Source organism: Coregonus clupeaformis, chromosome 7 (assembly GCF_020615455.1).
Source record: "Coregonus clupeaformis isolate EN_2021a chromosome 7, ASM2061545v1, whole genome shotgun sequence".
NCBI classification, from domain to species: Eukaryota; Metazoa; Chordata; class Actinopteri; order Salmoniformes; family Salmonidae; genus Coregonus; species Coregonus clupeaformis.
In genome coordinates, this window is record NC_059198.1 from 25,817,288 (window position 1) to 25,836,182 (window position 18,895).

General features: G+C 42.2%; 1 protein-coding gene across 1 annotated transcript in view; it reads left to right on the forward strand.

Annotated features, from left to right (window-relative positions):
• Window positions 1-18,895, forward strand: part of LOC121568977 (ubiquitin carboxyl-terminal hydrolase 43) — a 102,332-nt gene that overhangs the window by 48,524 nt on the left and 34,913 nt on the right. The window contains exons 5-7 of the mRNA XM_041879525.2: window positions 8,009-8,144; window positions 8,291-8,435; window positions 16,143-16,305. Coding sequence (XP_041735459.1) covers window positions 8,009-8,144; window positions 8,291-8,435; window positions 16,143-16,305 — 444 coding nt within the window. The remainder of the gene's footprint in view (window positions 1-8,008; window positions 8,145-8,290; window positions 8,436-16,142; window positions 16,306-18,895) is intronic.

An 18,895-nucleotide genomic window follows, 5' to 3' on the forward strand; every position in this document is an offset into this window, starting at 1 on the left:
ACTAGTCTCAAGAAGGCCGGTTTTATTGCCTCTTTAATCAGCACAACAGTTTTCAGCTGTGCTAACATAATTGCAAAAGGGTTTTCTAATGATCAGTTAGCCTTTTAAAATCATAAACTTGGATTAGCAAACACTACGTGCCATTGGAACACAGGACTGATGGTTGCTGATAATGGGCCTCTGTACGCCTATGTAGATATTCCATAAAAAAATCAGCGGTTTCTAGCTACAATAGCATTTACAACATTAACAATGTCTACACTGTATTTCTGATCAATTTTATGTTATTTTAAATGGACAAAAAAATTGCTTTTCTTTCGAAAACAAGGACATTTCTAAGTGACCCCAAACTTTTGAACGGTAGCGTACAGACATACATATATACATACATATAAATATCCTTTAAAAAAATATATTTCCCTTTTATTACTTTCCAACCCCACCACCCATTCCCTAATTGGAGTAAACTAGTGAACAACAACGCTTAGGCCTCTACTTCCAGCTTATACATACTATATACATTTTATGGACACAGTCAATTTTACAATAATTCTATTTTGTTTGTTTCTACATCTTGATTGGAGTCCACCTGTGGTAAATTCAATTGATTGGACATTATTTGGAAAGGCACACACCTGTCTATATAAGGTCTCACAGTTGACAGTGCATTTTAGAGCAAAAACCAAGCCATGAGGTCGAAGGAATTGTCCGTAGAGCTCCGAGGCAGGATTGCGTCGAGGCACAGATCTGAGGAAGAGTACCAAAACATATCTGCAGCATTGAAGGTCCCCAAGAACACAGTGGCCTCCATCATTCTTAAATGGAAGAAGTTTGAAACCAACAAGATTCTTCCTAGAGCTGGCCGCCCGGCCAAACTGAGCAATCAGAGGAGAAGGGCCTTGGTCAGGGAGGTGACCAAGACCCCGATGGTCACTCTGACAGAGCTCCAGAGTTTCTCTGTGGAGATGGGAGAACCTTCCAGAAGTACAACCATCTCTGCAGCACTCCACCAATCACGCCTTTATGGTAGAGTGGCCAGACGGAAGCCACTCCTCAGTAAAAGGCACATGACAGCACGCTTGGAGTTTGCCAAATGGCACCTAAAGGACTCTCAGACCATGAGAAACAAGATTCTCTGGTCTGATGAAACCAAGATTGAACTCTTTGGCCTGAATGCCAAGCGTCACGTCTGGAGGAAACCTGGCACCATCCCTACGGTGAAGCATGGTGGTGGCAGCATCATGCTGTGGTGATATTTTTCAGCGGCAGGGACTGGGAGACTAGTCAGGATCGAGGGAAAGATGAACGGAGCAAAGTACAGAGAGATCCTTGATGAAAACCTGCTCCAGAGCGCTCAGGACCTCAGACTGGGCCAAGGTTCACCTTCCAACAGGACAAAGACCTTAAGCACACAGCCAAGACAACATAGGAGTGGCTTCGGGACAAGTCTCTGAATGTCCTTGAGTGGCCCAGCCAGAGCCCTGAATTGAACCCGGTCGAATATCTCTGGAGAGACCTGAAAATAGCTTTGCAGCGACGCTCCCCATCCAACCTTACAGAACTTGAGAGGATCTGCAAAGAAGAATGGGAGAAACTCCCCAAATACAGGTGTGCCAAGCTTGTAGCATCATACCCAAGAAGACTCAAGGCTGTAATCATTGCCAAAGGTGCTTCAACAAAGTACTGAGTAAAGTAAAATTTGCTAATATTTCTAAACACCTGTTTTTGCTTTGTCATTATGGGGAACTGTGTGTAGATTGATGAGGAAAAAATAACAATTGAATACATTTTAGAATAAGGCTGTAACGTAACAAAATGTGGAAAAAGTCAAGGGGTCTGAATACTTTCCGAACGCACTGTAGATTAATAATGTCATTTCAGCCTGTGGTGCCTGGCCTTAAGCATACCTTTATGCTATTTGGGAGAATCGTTTTTAAAAACCTAGCTCTAACAAACAGCTTGCCAGGCAAACTTTACATAATCGCCTCATCCGTTTTACTTTTAGCTAATGGCATTGAATACTGTAGACAGTTATGAAAGGAAGAAACAGATGGTTTGCCTTTTAAGATTTTGTACATGGCTGCCCATGTAAGACAAAAGGTAGCATCTACAAAACTATCTCCATAAACCCTAACACAAACTAAAGTGCAGACAGAAATGTGTTCCCACATGTCATATATACAGTATGTGGTTAGTTATGATCTAGTGTGTTAACCAATGTGGCAGAGTCTACAAAGTTATGACATGGACCCATATTGATGTTGTACCCTAATGGACTGAGTGGTATGGCAGGCGTCACCATTTAAACACATTAACTTCACTAAATGAGCTACTCATTACAGATCAGAATGTTATTACTATAAAGATCCTTCAGAGATCTTGTTGTATAATGTTCCTGTCCTCCTGAGGAAAAGGTTTGCGATTCATTATGATGATTGATTCAGCTTTGTACTCAGAGACGGGAGAGCTAAACCTCTGAAAGGTGTTCTCGGGATGTAGCCACTGTATTTGCAGTAGCTTAGTATAATCATAGACTCAGATTACCATTCGATTGAGGGCTTTAGTTGAGTATTCAGTCACTGGGAATCCCATAATAGGTATTGGGTGCATCATGTAATGTTATAGATTGTTAATTATCCCTATGCCTGCCTTTCTAGTTCTGAGCTGTTGAGTGTGTGAGGATGTTTTGCCGCTCCCAGAATGGTTCCAAACAAGGTAATTAGTATGAATTAGGAATGCTTGCCTGCTCAGAGAACCATTGATTAACTACTGCCTTCACTGTTTGTCTTGAGAACCGTGATAATATGAGGCACTGTTTTGATGTTCCTACTGCCTAGTCAAAGGCAGATAAAGGAATGGACTCTGTACACAGGTGCGCTGCGTCTGTGCGTATAGATGTGCACAGACTGCATGACCGCTTCATACCCCTTACTATGGCAAATGCTGAGAATCCTTGACGGTCAGTGTAGAGGTTACCCTGAGTCCAGATAGCAGCGGATCTCACAGCTCAACACCCTTTACTTACTTAAGTGATAATGCCCGAGAAGCCAGTGTTTGGAGGATATATTGGTACGAGTGTTGTTAGGCCCGAGACAAAGTCAAGGGCCAGCAAACCGTGTCAATATACCCTCCAAACACCAGCTTCGAGGGCATTATCACTTTTATACAACGGGTTACCAACATATTCAAATAATGATTGACATATTTTCATTAAAAATGTTATTTTGATTAATTTATTCATTCTATTTCATCCTTCCACAAGATATAGTCCCGACGCAAATCTAGGGTTGCTACCTAAGCCGGCTGGTCGTTCTATCGGTTCGGTTGCCAGAGACACGACCCAGTCGTTCAGTCTTTTTGTTCTGTATCTATGGATGCGACCCAGTCGTTTGTTCTAAATATTCCATTGCCATATTGGTTGGCAACGTTCTTCTCCCTTGCTTGCTAGCTAGCCAACTACGGCTAACTTACAGTCACGTTAAACAGTGCAGCCAGAATAACAACAAAGGAGCTGCATTTGCATTTGTTTAAGCTGTTTTCTAGTGACATTTATTTGGATACATCCATAAGAATGAGCTAATGATGTGCGATTTCACCTGGCATAGAACATGTGCTAACACAATCACTTCAAACTGAAGCTGGAAAGACTTCAAACTAGCTGCACTTGTTTTCGATTGATAGTTCATATATACACTGCTCAAAAAAATAAAGAGAACACTAAAATAACACATCCTTGATCTGAATGAATGAAATAATCTTATTAAATACTTTTTTCTTTACATAGTTGAATGTGCTGACAACAAAAATCACACAAAAAATGATCAATGGAAATCAAATTTATCAACCCATGGAGGTCTGTGGAAAACCACACTACAGGCTGATCCAACTTTGATGTAATGTCCTTAAAACAAGTCAAAATGAGGCTCAGTAGTGTGTGTGGCCTCCACTTGCCTGTATGACCTCCCTACAACGCCTGGGCATGCTCCTGATGAGGTGGCGGATGGTCTCCTGAGGGATCTCCTCCCAGACCTGGACTAAAGCATCCGCCAACTCCTGGACAGTCTGTGGTGCGACGTGGCGTTGGTGGATGGAGCGAGACATGATGTCCCAGATGTGCTCAATTGGATTCAGGTCTGGGGAACGGGCGGGCCAGTCCATAGCATCAATGCCTTCCTCTTGCAGGAACTGCTGACACACTACAGCCACATGAGGTCTAGCATTGTCTTGCATTAGGGGGAACCCAGGGCCAACCGCACCAGCATATGGTCTCACAAGGGGTCTGAGGATCTCATCTCGGTACCTAATGGCAGTCAGGCTACCTCTGGCGAGCACATGGAGGGCTGTGCGGCCCCCCAAAGAAATGCCACCCCACACCATGACTGACCCACGCCAAACCGGTCATGCTGGAGGATGTTGCAGGCAGCAGAACGTTCTCCACGGCGTCTCCAGACTCTGTCACGTCTGTCACATGTGCTCAGTGTGAACCTGCTTTCATCTGTGAAGAGCACAGGGCGCCAGTGGCGAATTTGCCAATCTTGGTGTTCTCTGGCAAATGCCAAACGTTCTGCACGGTGTTGGGCTGTAAGCACAACCCCCACCTGTGGACGTCGGGCCCTCATGCCACCCTCATGGAGTCTGTTTCTGACCGTTTGAGCAGACACATGCACATTTGTGGCCTGCTGGAGGTCATTTTGCAGGGCTCTAGCAGTGCTCCTCCTGCTCCTCCTTGCACACTACCTGAGCCACTTGTGTGGGTTGTAGACTCCATCTCATGCTACCACTAGAGTGAAAGCACCGCCAGCATTCAAAAGTGACCAAAACATCAGCCAGGAAGCATAGGAACTGAGAAGTGGTCTGTGGTCACCACCTGCAAAACCAGTCCTTTATTGGGGGTGTCTTGCTAATTGCCTATAATTTCCACCTGTTGTCTATTCCATTTGCACAACAGCATGTGAAATGTATTGTCAATCAGTGTTGCTTCCTAAGTGGACAGTTTGATTTCACAGAAGTGTGATTGACTTGGAGTTACATTATGTTGTTTAAGTGTTCCCTTTATTTTTTTGAGCAGTGTACATATATACACATACATATACATTTCCTTTTTAAAAATATATTTCCCTTTATTACTTTCCAACCCCACCACACTTCCCTAATTGGAGTAAACTAGTGAACAACAATGCTTAGGCCTCTACTTCCAGCTTATACATACGATATACATTTTATGGACACAGTCAATTTTACAATAATTCTATTTTGTTTGTTTTTACTCCTGAACTTCCTCTACCCTCAACCTCTCCGATAATTTTCATGATGTCCATCCGGTTTGCTTTTATATGCCATATCTTTCTAACTGTGCTCTTTCACAAAAGCTCTCAACCTATAACCTATATACTTATTATGGACACAGTATGCTTACATTATTAGTTATCTTGTTGTTATTAGTTGTTGTTAGTTGTTATTAGTCCCATCCTTCAACTCCATTCAACACCACCCATCTATCGCTTAACACCATCCATATTGGATTTCTATTTGCCATATATTTTTCAACTGTACTGTGATGTTTTACAAAAGTTCTGAACCTTTCTATTCTCATTGTTTCTACAGATTGTAAATTGAAAATATTTTTTTTTGCTAAAAGTATTATTATATTATTGATCGATTGACTATGACTTTTCAGATCACCCAGTAATGCTATCTGCAGGGTTAGCTCCAGGTAAATATTGCAATGCTTTAGCCATTCCTGGACCTGTGTCCAAAAACAAGCTACAAATGGACAGTACTAAAACAAATGATCGAATGATTCTGTCTCTTCGCAGCAAAATCTGTAGAGCTGGGAAGATTGTATCCCCCATATAAATAACATTCTATTGGTAGCAATAATTGTATATAATAATTTTTGAATCCGGCGTCGTTTTGCGTATTAGTTCATAAACACTTTGCCATGGGATCGGTACATCAAAAATCTCTTCCCAACTATTTTGCAATCTATATGGGATGGCTGTCAAACCTTTGGTCCTTAAATGAAACTGGTATACTTTTTTATTTATCACAGTTTTTTTAACCTATTATGTTCTTTAATGCAAGCCGACAGACAAGTTCCTTACATTTTCCCCCTTCCACTTTCCTCTTCCATTTTTGCGGTAATGCTGCAATTATTTGGTTGTAATTTTGGGTAGAGCAGACATTTCCATATGTTTTTGTTAGCTGCATGTGCAACAACTCCACCAGTCCTACCGATGATATCATTTACGAAGATTATACCTTTTTTAAACAAAATGTTTGTCTTAAAGAAATGTGAGATAATGTCTAGATACTTTTTATAGTGGAGATCAAGTTTATAAATTGCCTGGCTGGGCTGATGAGACAGTGGATTGTGCAGTCAGATGGAACAGAGTAAATAGTCATTTTAAAGTCATAGATTTAGCCGGTGGTAACTTGTGGAATAGACACCGGCTGGAATGCGGTTTTAACCAATCAGCATTCAGGATTAGACCCAACCATTATATAATACTATATATCCCCCACTGCTGTGTGTCCTCTGTCCCCATGTGTGATAATGCCTGTGTGCTGGCAGTGGCATCGCTCACTATCTTTATCATGTTAAACCTTCTCCATGGTGGATTATAGAGCAGGTCAGCAACAAGACATCACAAAACTCACTTTACCCAGTGGTCTCAGTCTACCACTAGGGTATGGTTTCTTTCAACTTTTTTTTTGTATTATATTTTACCAGGTTAGTCTCATTGAGATAAAAAAATCTATTTTGCAAGAGATACCTGGCCAAAAAGCAGCACAGAAAGTTTCAAACATTTACAACAAAAAACACAAAACACTACTGTTTAAAACATCAGTTTACACATTGAACAGGCACATTTGTTTTGGGAGGAGTGGTTCAACTAGGGGTCGACATTGACAGCCCCCTAAAGCATTTTACACCATAACCTTTACCCTAGCTTTAAAATCATTTAAGGAGAAAAGCACCTGAAGTTTCATGTCCTTTTGTAGCTTGTTCCAAGTAGAGGGGACAGAGTACTGGAACGCTTTTTAACTTAGCTCTGTACGGGCCTTAGGCACCGCCAAGGAGATACAGTCCTGCGAGCGTAGGTGATAATTGTCCTTAGTCTGCTGGACAATGTAGGTACACAGGTAAAATGGGAGCGGTCTCAGTATGGCCTTGTAAATAACAACATACCAATGACTTAGTCTCTGAAGAGCTAAGGAAGGCCATCCCAATCTGGTATAGAGGGTACAATGATGGGTGAAAGCATTGGAGTTTGTAACAAACTTCAGCGCCCCATGGTACACAGTGTCCAGCATATGTAATGACGCCACAGGGGCAAACATTTACAACGTATCACCATAGTCGATTACAGGCAAAAAGGTAGTGGAAACGACTCTCTTTCTCGCATCAAAATAAAAACATTGAGCCTGAGCTTTTTCACAAGACCATCAATATGAGTTGTATTTATGTAAGCATGGACTATCCACTGTAAGGAGAAAACAGTCTTGACCAGCTTTATGCCTCATTAGTGTCTGTAGAATAGAGGTACTATACACTCAGGGCCTCCCGCCTATGTCATTTTGTCATTGGCTCCCATATCTCTCTTTCTCAGAGGAGGAGGCTGACTTTCTGAGTGGTGTGTCCACTCGGCTGACTACAGTCTTCACATAGACACTCACAGGTGAATCACAGGGCACATATCTCTTCAGTGTAGTGTTTTTGGACAAGCCATTATGTCCCTTTACCCTGCCTATGTCAGCACTGCCTCTCCTTGCATACGGAGCCAGAGAGGTCAGAGCCAAGTGCTCAGCTTTAAAAATGCATCGGCCCACAATACAGATTCCATTATTTCTTACACATAAAAAAACAGTCCTAATGATCTATTATTAATGCTAAAATGTATTGATTAATTAATGAAAACTATATGTCCCTTCCTGGTCATGGACTGTAATAAAAATGGTAGAGATTTCAATGCAGCGGCTTCTCTCTCTCTCTCTCTCTCAACAGGCCTCTGTGTGTAATTCTGGTCTTCAGTACGAAGGGCCAGAGATACCTGCGCATCGGGCTGGCTGTGCCTCTCTTTGGCTCGATGGCCTTTCTGAGAAGGATGTTGGCGGATGAGGGGAAGATCTCCCCAGACCAGGTAGGTGATCTTGTCTCACTCTTCTTGATGATGCACACCATCCTCAGATTCACTCTCACTCCATTTTCCAAGTCTCTGATTAAATAAGATAGATACTCTTGCTATCTCTCGCTCTCTCTCTCTTCCTCTCACCCTCTTTCCTTCAGGTGATCCTGACAGAGATATACACCACAGGCTTTCAGCGCTCCTTCTTTGATGAGGAGGATCTGACGTGCATAGCCGAGACTGACATCATCTATGCCTTCCAGGCCCCGCCCCTATACATCAGAGGAGGCTCTGCACGATTCTCAGGTAACCGTAGCAACAACTACGTATTCCAGGGACATTCAGATCAATATAATCACTATCAACCAAGATCATCCAATAGAATCTGTCCCTTTTCCATTTCAGTCCCATGGTGAAATAAGCCTTTCTCAGTCAAGAGCATACGGAGGTACTGTATTAACAGAATGGGATGTACAACCACTGTGAAATACCAGGGTATTATGTGAAAGTCTGTCCTTCCTCTGGTGGTGATCATTAAATGTTCTTTGTACTGTAGTTTTTACCCTAACTGTGCACTGTTGGCACAAGCCTACCAAACATCAGGATGAACAACTGCTGAGGAGAAATGCATTGTTTCTTTTTTAACAAGATAATGAATGACCTTGCTGTGAGCAAACAGACACACACACATTTGTTTGTATACTTTGGGTCTGATAGATTCCATGAGCAACTCAAAATGTATGGGCCCCATGTAGCTCAGCTGGTAGAGCATGGCGCTTGCAACGCCAGGGTTGTGGGTTCGATTCCCACGGGGGGCCAGTATGAAAATGTATGCACTCACTAACTGTAAGTCGCTCTGAATAAGAGCGTCTGCTAAATGACTAAAATGTAGAATAAGAAGTCCTTGGGGAACATGTGTGCTTAAACACATTTCAAACACATTTTCAATAAAACTCTGATGATCAGATCTACTCAAACCACCATTATTTTCCGCGAAGATTTGCTGTCATCGAATGATTTATGTTTGAAGTATCTCTCCTCTATAATTGTACTGATGATGTGAAGGGCAAACAGACATTGTTCACAGAAGCCAGATTGTGTGGATAGTTTCCCCACATTTTTCACCCTGTGTTTAGGAGAGTAGAAAAGGGGAAACTGCTTGCTGTTGTCCCTGAAAATGAGACTTTTTTGCATCACCACTGAGCAAAGTGATTGGTGGAATCTCTTTCTCTCCTTTATCATCTTTGGTTAGACCACACATAATCGACTACTGTCCTAAGGGAGGTCTCTTGGCAGTTTAATTGGTCTGCACACACACACACACACACACACACACACACACACACACACACACACACAGGCAGACACTGAATCCTCCTGGGATGTTTTATCAGACTGTGTGCGTAGTGGGGTTGATATGGAGAGGCCTTTCTCACCACCTCCCTGCTGAACAGAGCATCCTCTCATCTTTATGCACATAGTCTGTTAACAGAACTCAAACTCACTGGTACACAATGAATACTGAGTAATCATTTTGTAATCATTATCTATCTGGCCTAAAGCTGACGGGCATGAAATGTGGTACTGTACTGACGGAGGACGCTTCGCCTCAGCTTATACCTCATTGGGCTGTGTAATGTGCCTCTTTAAATCATGATGAGATGTAACTGCTCGTAAACTTTTATGGTCACTGCTGCTAATGGAAGGTACATTTTGTGTACTTGAAATCAATATGTGTTTAGTGATCATGCACCGCAAGTACATTTAACTATGAATGGTGATGGGATGGGAATGGAGTCGTGTCTGTTCTTCTCCAGAACAGTGTCGGCATTGATTTAAGAGACTCCTCTACTATACCACTCCTGTATTACTCCCTATGTTACATACAGCATACTTTACTCACTACTTCTCTCAGTATGAAAAGAACGTGGGACTCTACAGAGATCTGTTCAGCCTCTCTGCTTGGAAGAAATCATTTCAGTATAAATCAAACAGACAGACAAATAAAGTGTGGCTTTAGGTTTTGTATTTAATGCATCAATCAAGCCTGATTACTTTTTTCAGACACCCCCCAAGAATAGTCATAAAGGGTTGAAGAATGTAGGGAGCTTTAGAAAGGAGCACCATGTCCCTCCTGCAGTCACTTTGGGTTAATTGGGTACAACAATATGTAGAAGTAAAAAGCTAAATTCTATGGTACAGGGATTATATCTCAAAATACCATGTTCTTACCGGGGGTCTCATTAGAGCCAAGAGTGCCCTTCTTGCCTCTTTCATTTATCAGTTTTGTTGAGGAAAGGTTATCACAGGTCCTGTCCTTAGGTATGTAATTAGAACACACATATGATACAGCATGCATGGTTCCTCTTTATCAAGGCTGGTTTTCTAATTGCTTGACCATTGGCTAATGCACAGGAAATACATCTAGGAGCTAGTGGTGTTTTCGCTACTTTTACTTCTATAGCTTTACTTTTTGACCTAGTTAGTTCAACAAACTTGATATACTTACTTTCACCAGCATACATTTATAGGCTTGCTTTAGTGTATGTGTCACAGGCTGCCCCCACGTTTGCCAAGAGTTTGTAGGCTTAGGGACAGGTGGTATGTGGACACAGTTATCAAGTGTCTCTGAGAGAAGAGGGCAGCAATAGACAGCATTGGTCAGGTACAGGGCTGGCAGTGTCTTTGAGGAAAGTGGTCCCTAAAGACTGACCAGACAGCAGCTAATTTCACCACAGCTTCTGGGTCAGGAGGACTGCCATAATGCCTCTATAGATGGAAGTTAAAGTTTCTGAAGTGTTCATGTTCGGCCTTGCTCTTCTTACAGAAAACCTGAATTGTTTAATAACTCCTAGACAGAGATGTTCAACACTGTAATGTTGCAGGCTTGTGCTTTGACAAACTGGATATATCTGACTACCTAGACTGTCTGAATTGAGTGTCTCAGGTACTAATAGAATCTGTCAAGCTGAGGCATCAACTGAAATGAATTGTAGCACTTACTGTATGGCTAAAAAAACAAGAGCCTTGGCACCATGCTATACAGTACATTCATTGGTGAATTCAGAGGGTGACTCACTTTAAACACATCAGCGACTGGCTGTCACTAATGGCTATCACTAAATGTTCTAGAAACTTGGTTATGTTCAAATTCATAAAAATGTGAAGCAGGGGCTGTCCACCTCTGTTTGACACACAGCCTATCAGTAAAGTCACTTCACACCTTGATGAGCGGCCTGTAGAGCGTTTTCATTTGGTGCTTGTCAGCTTGGAGATTGAGTAATTGAGCCGCTGTCAACAAGGTTTACATGAACCATCTACAATGTATGGAATCTCCCAGTGTGGCACAAAAGATTCATGAGAGATGATGGTGTCTGGGAGTATGTTTCCTCCTGCCTGACCTGTCATGGCATGGTGAAATATGAAGAGAGGTGTAAGCACTTCCAATGTCAGTTTATGTAAACATTGATTCTGTACCCACAGAGCTCCATTGTCAAGGCAATTCTCATAGAAGTATCTTATTTCACATTCAGTGAAGTGCATCATACACACAGATAGCAGGTTCTTTCCCCATCAGGTATTCCCCTTCTTCAGGTTGTATTGAGATGACAGTGTCTTGGTTGTTCATACCAGGCTCATATTAAGGAAATTAATAACAGATTGCATGACTTTATCTAATCAATGACTGATCCAAACTCAGTCGACCCTGCAGCCCACCATGACATGGTTTGTCCATTGTCTCTCTAATATACTATGGTTGTAATACAGTATGCTGCCTGGCTGCCAGGCCATAGAGTTCCCCTGTCAGGGCATCAGTGGGATTTTCCACATGTGCTTCAATTTACTGTCTAACAAACAACCAGGGCTTCCAGTTCAGGTGGAACTGATGTGGAACGCTTGTTTGAAAAGCCCAAAAATTAGTTCATGCTCCTCATTGTGGACACATTCAGTCAGTCTGACTAACTAGGTCACTCAGTGGAGGAGACGAACACCATGAAGTCATCACTAGGGCTGTTATGGTGACCGTATTACCGCCACAGCGGCGGCCACGAGTCATGACGGCAGTCAAATTCCACGTGACCGTTTAGTCATGGTAATTAGGCTTCTCCAAGCTCTGATGCTGCTTTGGTTATTAGTAGCCTACCAAACTTACTAACTGCCTGGTACTCAGCACTATATTGTCCCTCTAATCACTCTGACATCAATGCAAATGTAATCGAAAATCTAATCAAACACTTAATGACAGCCCATGAGCTCATGTTGCGCGACATTTCTATAGGCTATGCAATTGCGTGAGAAAACAGAGTGATGGCCTCTATTAAAAAGAGGAGGATCCCATCAGCTTTCTATAGGCTAGGCCTACTATATTTATTTCTCAACTTTCCTAATATTAAGGAGTATAGCCTACCTGTCTGGCATGAAAATGAACCACGGGAAAGCGTGTTCCATTCGTTATTTAAGTGCATAGATGACATGTATTTTCCCCCTGCCCCTGCCCCTGTTTCGAGACTGGTGCATGATAATGGCCATTCTAAGTCAAAACAAATTTCACACATATATTATTTAGTGTATGTAAAGACAAGATTAAATCAAGAACGGTGTAGAGCCTAACTGGCATACATACTGTACGCAGTGCATGAGTTTCAAGTATGGGGAAGATAATTTTCACCATAGAAATTCAACTTTATAATAAAAGCATTACATGCATAATCGCATTTGCAGTCACTTTTGAGAATGGCGTTTTCCCGCTAATTGATTGCATTTTGGAACATTTGCGCTTATAGACTACTGCCTTGTGTGCATTACTGCGCTTATAATGTGAAGAAATAGTTTATCAACATTTTAAGCTAAACGTTCTGATCTGTTGCGTCAGCCTAATTTTTTATTTTTTTATGCTAGTAGTTGTATTAATTTGGGATCTATCGCATCCCACAACTGTCCCAGACTATGTTTGGAATATTTATTTCTCACACAGAATAGAATCGGTCAACTTTTGTATTATGGGGGATAGTAGATTGACATAGGCTAGTGCTTTTTCTGTTCATTAGGCCTACTCATCTTGTTGGCTGAAGAAAAGGAAATGTGGACAGTTCTTCCAATATCTTCAATGTGCGAATTGGAATTGGATAAGGACACGCGCAGTTGTGTCCCCGATGTGTCTGTCTTCACTTGTAGCCTGTGAGAAAGACCCGATCATGTGATTGGCATTGGCTAATAAGAGTTGAGCTATCTGAGAGAGCCATGTGAGTGAGAGGTGCTTCAGAGCAAGCAGCCGGGAGAAGGGAATTATAATTATTATATTCAGCCCAAGGGCACAACGGCCACTGGCCTCAAAAGGCATGGATTTCTTAGGGGGCATTACGGCCACACAAAGGGGATGCCGCCGGGAAATTCGAGGCATTATCAAGTGCTTGTCAAATTGTGAATGAGAGAAATAACAAAGCAGAGCTCATGCCTTTCATGCAACTTTTTTCAAATCATCCTTAGTCGCATCATGCAGCCTTAGAATGTATTAAAAATACAAACGTTGGGCTATACGTTTTGATCACAACTAAAGTTGCATAAATAACTCTAAATTAAGCAAATAGGAAGACCTGTTTCTTTGTTAACCGCATGTGCACACTCCCTCAAATCTTTTGGAGAAAACATCCTTTCGATTTAATTCATACTATAAAATAATATAAAATAATGCCACGGAATCCTAAGCAAATCTTGTCTGCTAAATGAACTAGTGTAGCCCACAGCCATATGGCATAGCCAGATCAGGGCCTAACATAAGGACAAAGAGTATGCTATTCTGTTCTTCTGAAGTAGACTACATTTTCTTCATATCCTGTTTCTTTAGACCTGTCTAAAATACATAATGGATTTATTGTGAAGGTGTAGGCTATGGATTTATTAGACTATTTAAAATGTAGATGTTCCAAAGGTCTGCATCAGTGGCTTGTAGTCTATGTGTGAAAGCCAGGAGATGCTAAATGTATTTATGTTAATTAACGGTCAATTACTGTGAGACCAGCAGTTATTTGCTTGACAATCACTGGCTGACAAAATGTCATGACCGCCACCGCCCTAGTCATAACTGACATCTCGGTCCCGTTATGTGGTCAGTTTGGTGTCTCTTTCGTTGCTATAGGGATTCACAGCTTTCTGGAAACCAGTCAATACCTGACCCTGCTAATCCAATTATTGAAGTGGATCTCTTTGGGGGCAGAGGTGTTTAATTACTGGCTTTCACAGTGTTCAGGCTGGCTCATCCTGTCCTTCACATCTGCCAGGGAATTGAAAATGAAAGTGTTTTTTAGACGTAACCCTAGACTACAGGAGAGTGAATACACACCTATTCCATGATCTTATAGAGAGTCATATCACTCATCACAGGAGACTACGATCAACAGGCATATTAAATTACATTTGTGTGTGTGTGTGTGTGTGTGTGTGCGTACGTGTGTGTTTGTGGGTACAAGTTGAAGTCTCTGTGTAGCTACAGGAATCTGCCGTGGGCTATTTTGACACTCCATCCATCATTCTTAAAAGCTGACATCAACCTAAGGGTAGGAAACCAGTTGTAATTTAAAGACCAGTGAAAATACCTTTCGGGAGAAACAGTACATTTCTGATGCCCAACCATAAAGAAATCCACTTTGATTTAATGACTGATGAGAGGCCTCCTCCCACCCAGCATCAATCACGTGGAGACAGTCCATGAGGTGACCTCTGCATTTTACTGCTGAATTATGAACGTTTCACCAGTCATTAAAGAAGGGATTCTTTACATAAATCATCTTCATAGCGATCAGAGGTCAACGCTTATGTAAATTGCAGAGCATGATTGAAGAGAGTTTGATCAGCTGCTTGATTAGTTGAACATTAATAAATGAAGGGTGGTGCATAATTTTCCTCATTATGCTCACTCTCGGGTCAGGGCTCTATCATATCAAATCAGAGCTGTTTACATGAAGTGTCTGATTGATATTGAATAGGCCTTTGTCCCCATCTGTTCCTTCACTCTCCTATATCCTGGTATTAGACCTGTGGTGTGGCTGGATTGAATGGGGTGATATTTGCACACAGAGGATCTTGGAAGCTTTGGGGCCTTCAAGCGTGACATTCACTGTTGGCAATGATTAATTGTGCACTGGGTGGGTGTAAACAGCGGTGTTTAATACAACGCTGTGGTTTTGGGAGAACACTGTCGCCGGGCCAATCAATAGCTGCTAGTTTCTGTCTACGGTCCTAATTTACCATGTGATTTATCACCAAGTATTTTGGGGAGCCAGTGACGTAGGATGCCACCCCCGCCTGATGGAAGTTGTGATCTCCACATTGTCTGTAGGTTGGTAATCTCGTTCCCAGATACTCCTGCCCAAATGTGCGTAGAGTCTGGTGGACCAGCGTGTCAAACTTGGCCTTCGTTAGTCAAAACATAGAGCTGGGAGAAACTCCCGGTGCATTGGCTTAATCTAACTAATCTACCAACCAATCATCTCCCACAACACCTTCCCCCTAACCCTCCCCCGTACGCTAGTACACCACAAACACAGAGCACTACAAGCACACCACACCACAAGCGCGTGTGATTCGCTAAAATGAAATTATGACAAATACTTGGCCATAGAATCACTCCCATAGGATTCTATGGTCACTCCCACTAAGGCCAACATTGAGTGGTTGATATCCCAGGCTTATATGCGCTGTGCGCAATAGCCTGGGTATGAGGTTAGTAGGTTGGTAACACAGCATCTGCTAACGTCACGTCTGTGAGTGCTGTAATTTCAGCAGGCTTTTGCTCAGTCACACTCCACAGTGTGAGGGAAGAGAAGTTAGCTAGTGAGAAGTGCTGGCACCCACCAGGAGTGAAAAGCTGCATCAGATAAGACCTCCTGCTGGGAGAGTCTGCAGCGCCCGCTCCATCTGTTCTCCCTTCTCGCCACGTCTTATATTTAACTTTCCTTCACTCTTCCCACCCCTCCCCCTCCTCTTCTCTCCTCCCTCTTTCCTCCTCTCCTGCAGGGTACCACCACAGCCTGCCGTCCTCGCCGTACTCCTCCGGGTCCGAAGGTCAAAGGTTACCTCCATCCGGAACGTTGTCATCAGAGTTCCTGAACCATGGTGTGCCGGTGAAAATCCTGTTGCTGGTGTGCAATGCCGCCTGGAATGCCCAGCAGGCTGTCAGGTTAGTTGACTGTTTCAAACACACTCTGGTGTTGTTCACGTCTTCAAACTGTCACTCAGAAGTGAAAGAGAAAGTTACAGTTACAACATAAGGTCATGAGTAATTTCTAACTCGTTATTGAAAATATAGACTTTTCATTCGACTTTGGGCCAGCAGTAAAGCACCTCACGACTTTAATGTCGATGGGGGAAATATGCAGCACAGAAAGGCCTCTACTATCTCATGTGACGGTTGAATGAGTCACGGTCAATGAGTCACAGCCTCTGAGAGTTTCTTGTCAATCTCATTGCGAGGCAAGTCTCCAACTGAATGGTTGTGAAGTTTGTCATCTGACACGATGGAGTAATCCATCAGACATCCAGCCCAACATCGGTGGAGGGATCAATACTCGCTCAGGAGACCTCACAGAGTCGGCCATGAGAAATCCAATTCCAGTGTTCTCCCATGCTTCAACATTGCTGATTAACCCTCCCACTGGGCACACACTGGTGTCAGATGTCAAACTTTACAACCAATCAACGGTTTCAACGTAATTTGTCAACGTATTGTTACGTGGAATCAACGTGGAAAATACATTAGATTTGAAAAAAAGTAATCAACCAGTACTGTTTTCATCTAATTTCAACCAGCGTTGCAAACATGCAATATGTGGGTAAAACTTCAACTTAAAGGAAAGGTTCACCCATTTTGAATGTTATATTGTTTTTGTGCATCTCTGAGTGATGTTCTATCAATTCCCTGGGTCATTTCATGTTTTCATGTGTATCTGGGTTATTGGCGTTCAAGCTGGCAGAAATCCGGCCGGTATGACCTGGCACTGTGATAAAGTCGCTCACTACACTGGAAGTTAATAGGAATAGGACTTTTAGATTGTGAAAACGTCTATCATACATTTCAATACTGGCCGATGTCATAACACGGGAGGATGTCTTCTCTGCAATATTCCTACCTGGAGAAATGTTTTATTTAACAAAGGGTCTAGCACATTTTTCCTATTTGTCTGCCTCTTTAATCCAGGGTGCATTGCATGGTGCCGTTGCCAGAGATATTAAAGAAAACAGATAGAAATCCAATGAATGAAGGAACGTATAACGCCCCACCCAGTAGACTGTCGACCAATCGCGTTCACTTTGTCATGCTGTGTCACCCAGTTGCTAAGCTAATCATCACGCAATCCCTTCTCAAAGTCAGTGTATATGTCGAGAAACGTGCCTATTTTCATCTAAAGTACAGTACCAGTCAAAAGTTTGGACACACCTACTCATTCAAGGGTTTTTCTATTTTTCTTACTATTTTCTACATTGTAGAATAATAGTGAATACATCAAAACTATGAAATTACACATATGGAATCATGGAGTAACCAAAAAAGTGTTAAACAAATAAAAAAATATTTATTCAAAGTAGCCACACTTTGCCTTGATGACAGCTTTGCACACTCTTTGCAAATCACCAACATCTGTAATTTTAGTCCCGTCCGAATCTGCCATGTCAGTAATTTTTACTTGGCAGGAAGGTTATCCAGCCCTAAAAACCTACAGTTTTTTGGCAAACTCCAAGGTCCTCTGATAATACTTATCCCGTGCGTATCGTTATCCCTGTGTTTTGTGGGATATTACAGAGTTTAACAGGTGCTGCACCCATTTTGGGTAAGAACATGGGAACAAATTGATGCTTAAAACAATGTGCTATGCACGTAGCCTACAGATGAATTATCTGTTTTGTCATATCAACTTTCCTAGTGCCATACTTCTCTTTTAAAAGATGAAGTGGACAATATTCTGCCAATTAATTGATAAATTGCCAAATATGTCAGGTAATTAAATGTCTGCATAGGTTACAGTTCATGGTTCTTATTGATATGCATTATTATTTTGACTTTCACCGAACTCAAGGCCATTAGGCCAATATTAGGCTATCCCTAAACATTTGAAATATCTTCACTCCTAGAAGAGCCTCCAGGCTTTTGTCATAACGGTCAATTGTGAATGAGGGAAAAAAAGTATTACAGGGGCAGTTTGGTTCAACTAATCCCGTCCGAATCGTCCACTGGAAAAACGGACTTGCTGGGGTAATTTATTACATAACCAACATTCTATAGTAATACTAGTCCCGTGCAAATAGGGCTATAGACTGACCAGGTGAAAGCTATGATCCCTTATTGATATCACCTGTTAAATCCACTTCAATCAGTGTAGATGAAGGGGAGGAGACAGGTTAAAGAATGATCTTTAAGCCTTGAGACAATTGAGACATGGATTGTGTATGTGTGCCATTCAGAGGGTGAATAGGCAAGACAAAAGATGTAAGTGCCTTTCAACAGGGTATGGTAGTAGGTGCCAGGTGCACTGGTTTGAGTGTTTCAAGAACTGCAATGCTGCTGGGTTTTTCACCCTCAACAGTTTCCCGTGTGTATCAAGAATGGTCCACACAACTGTGGGAAGCATTGGCGTCAACATGGGCCAGCCTCCCCGTGGAACGCTTTCGACACCTTGTGGAGTCTATGCTCTGACGAATTGAGGCTGTTCTGGGGGCAAAAGGAGGTGAAACTCAATATTAGGAAGGTGTTCCTAATGTTTTGTACACTTGGG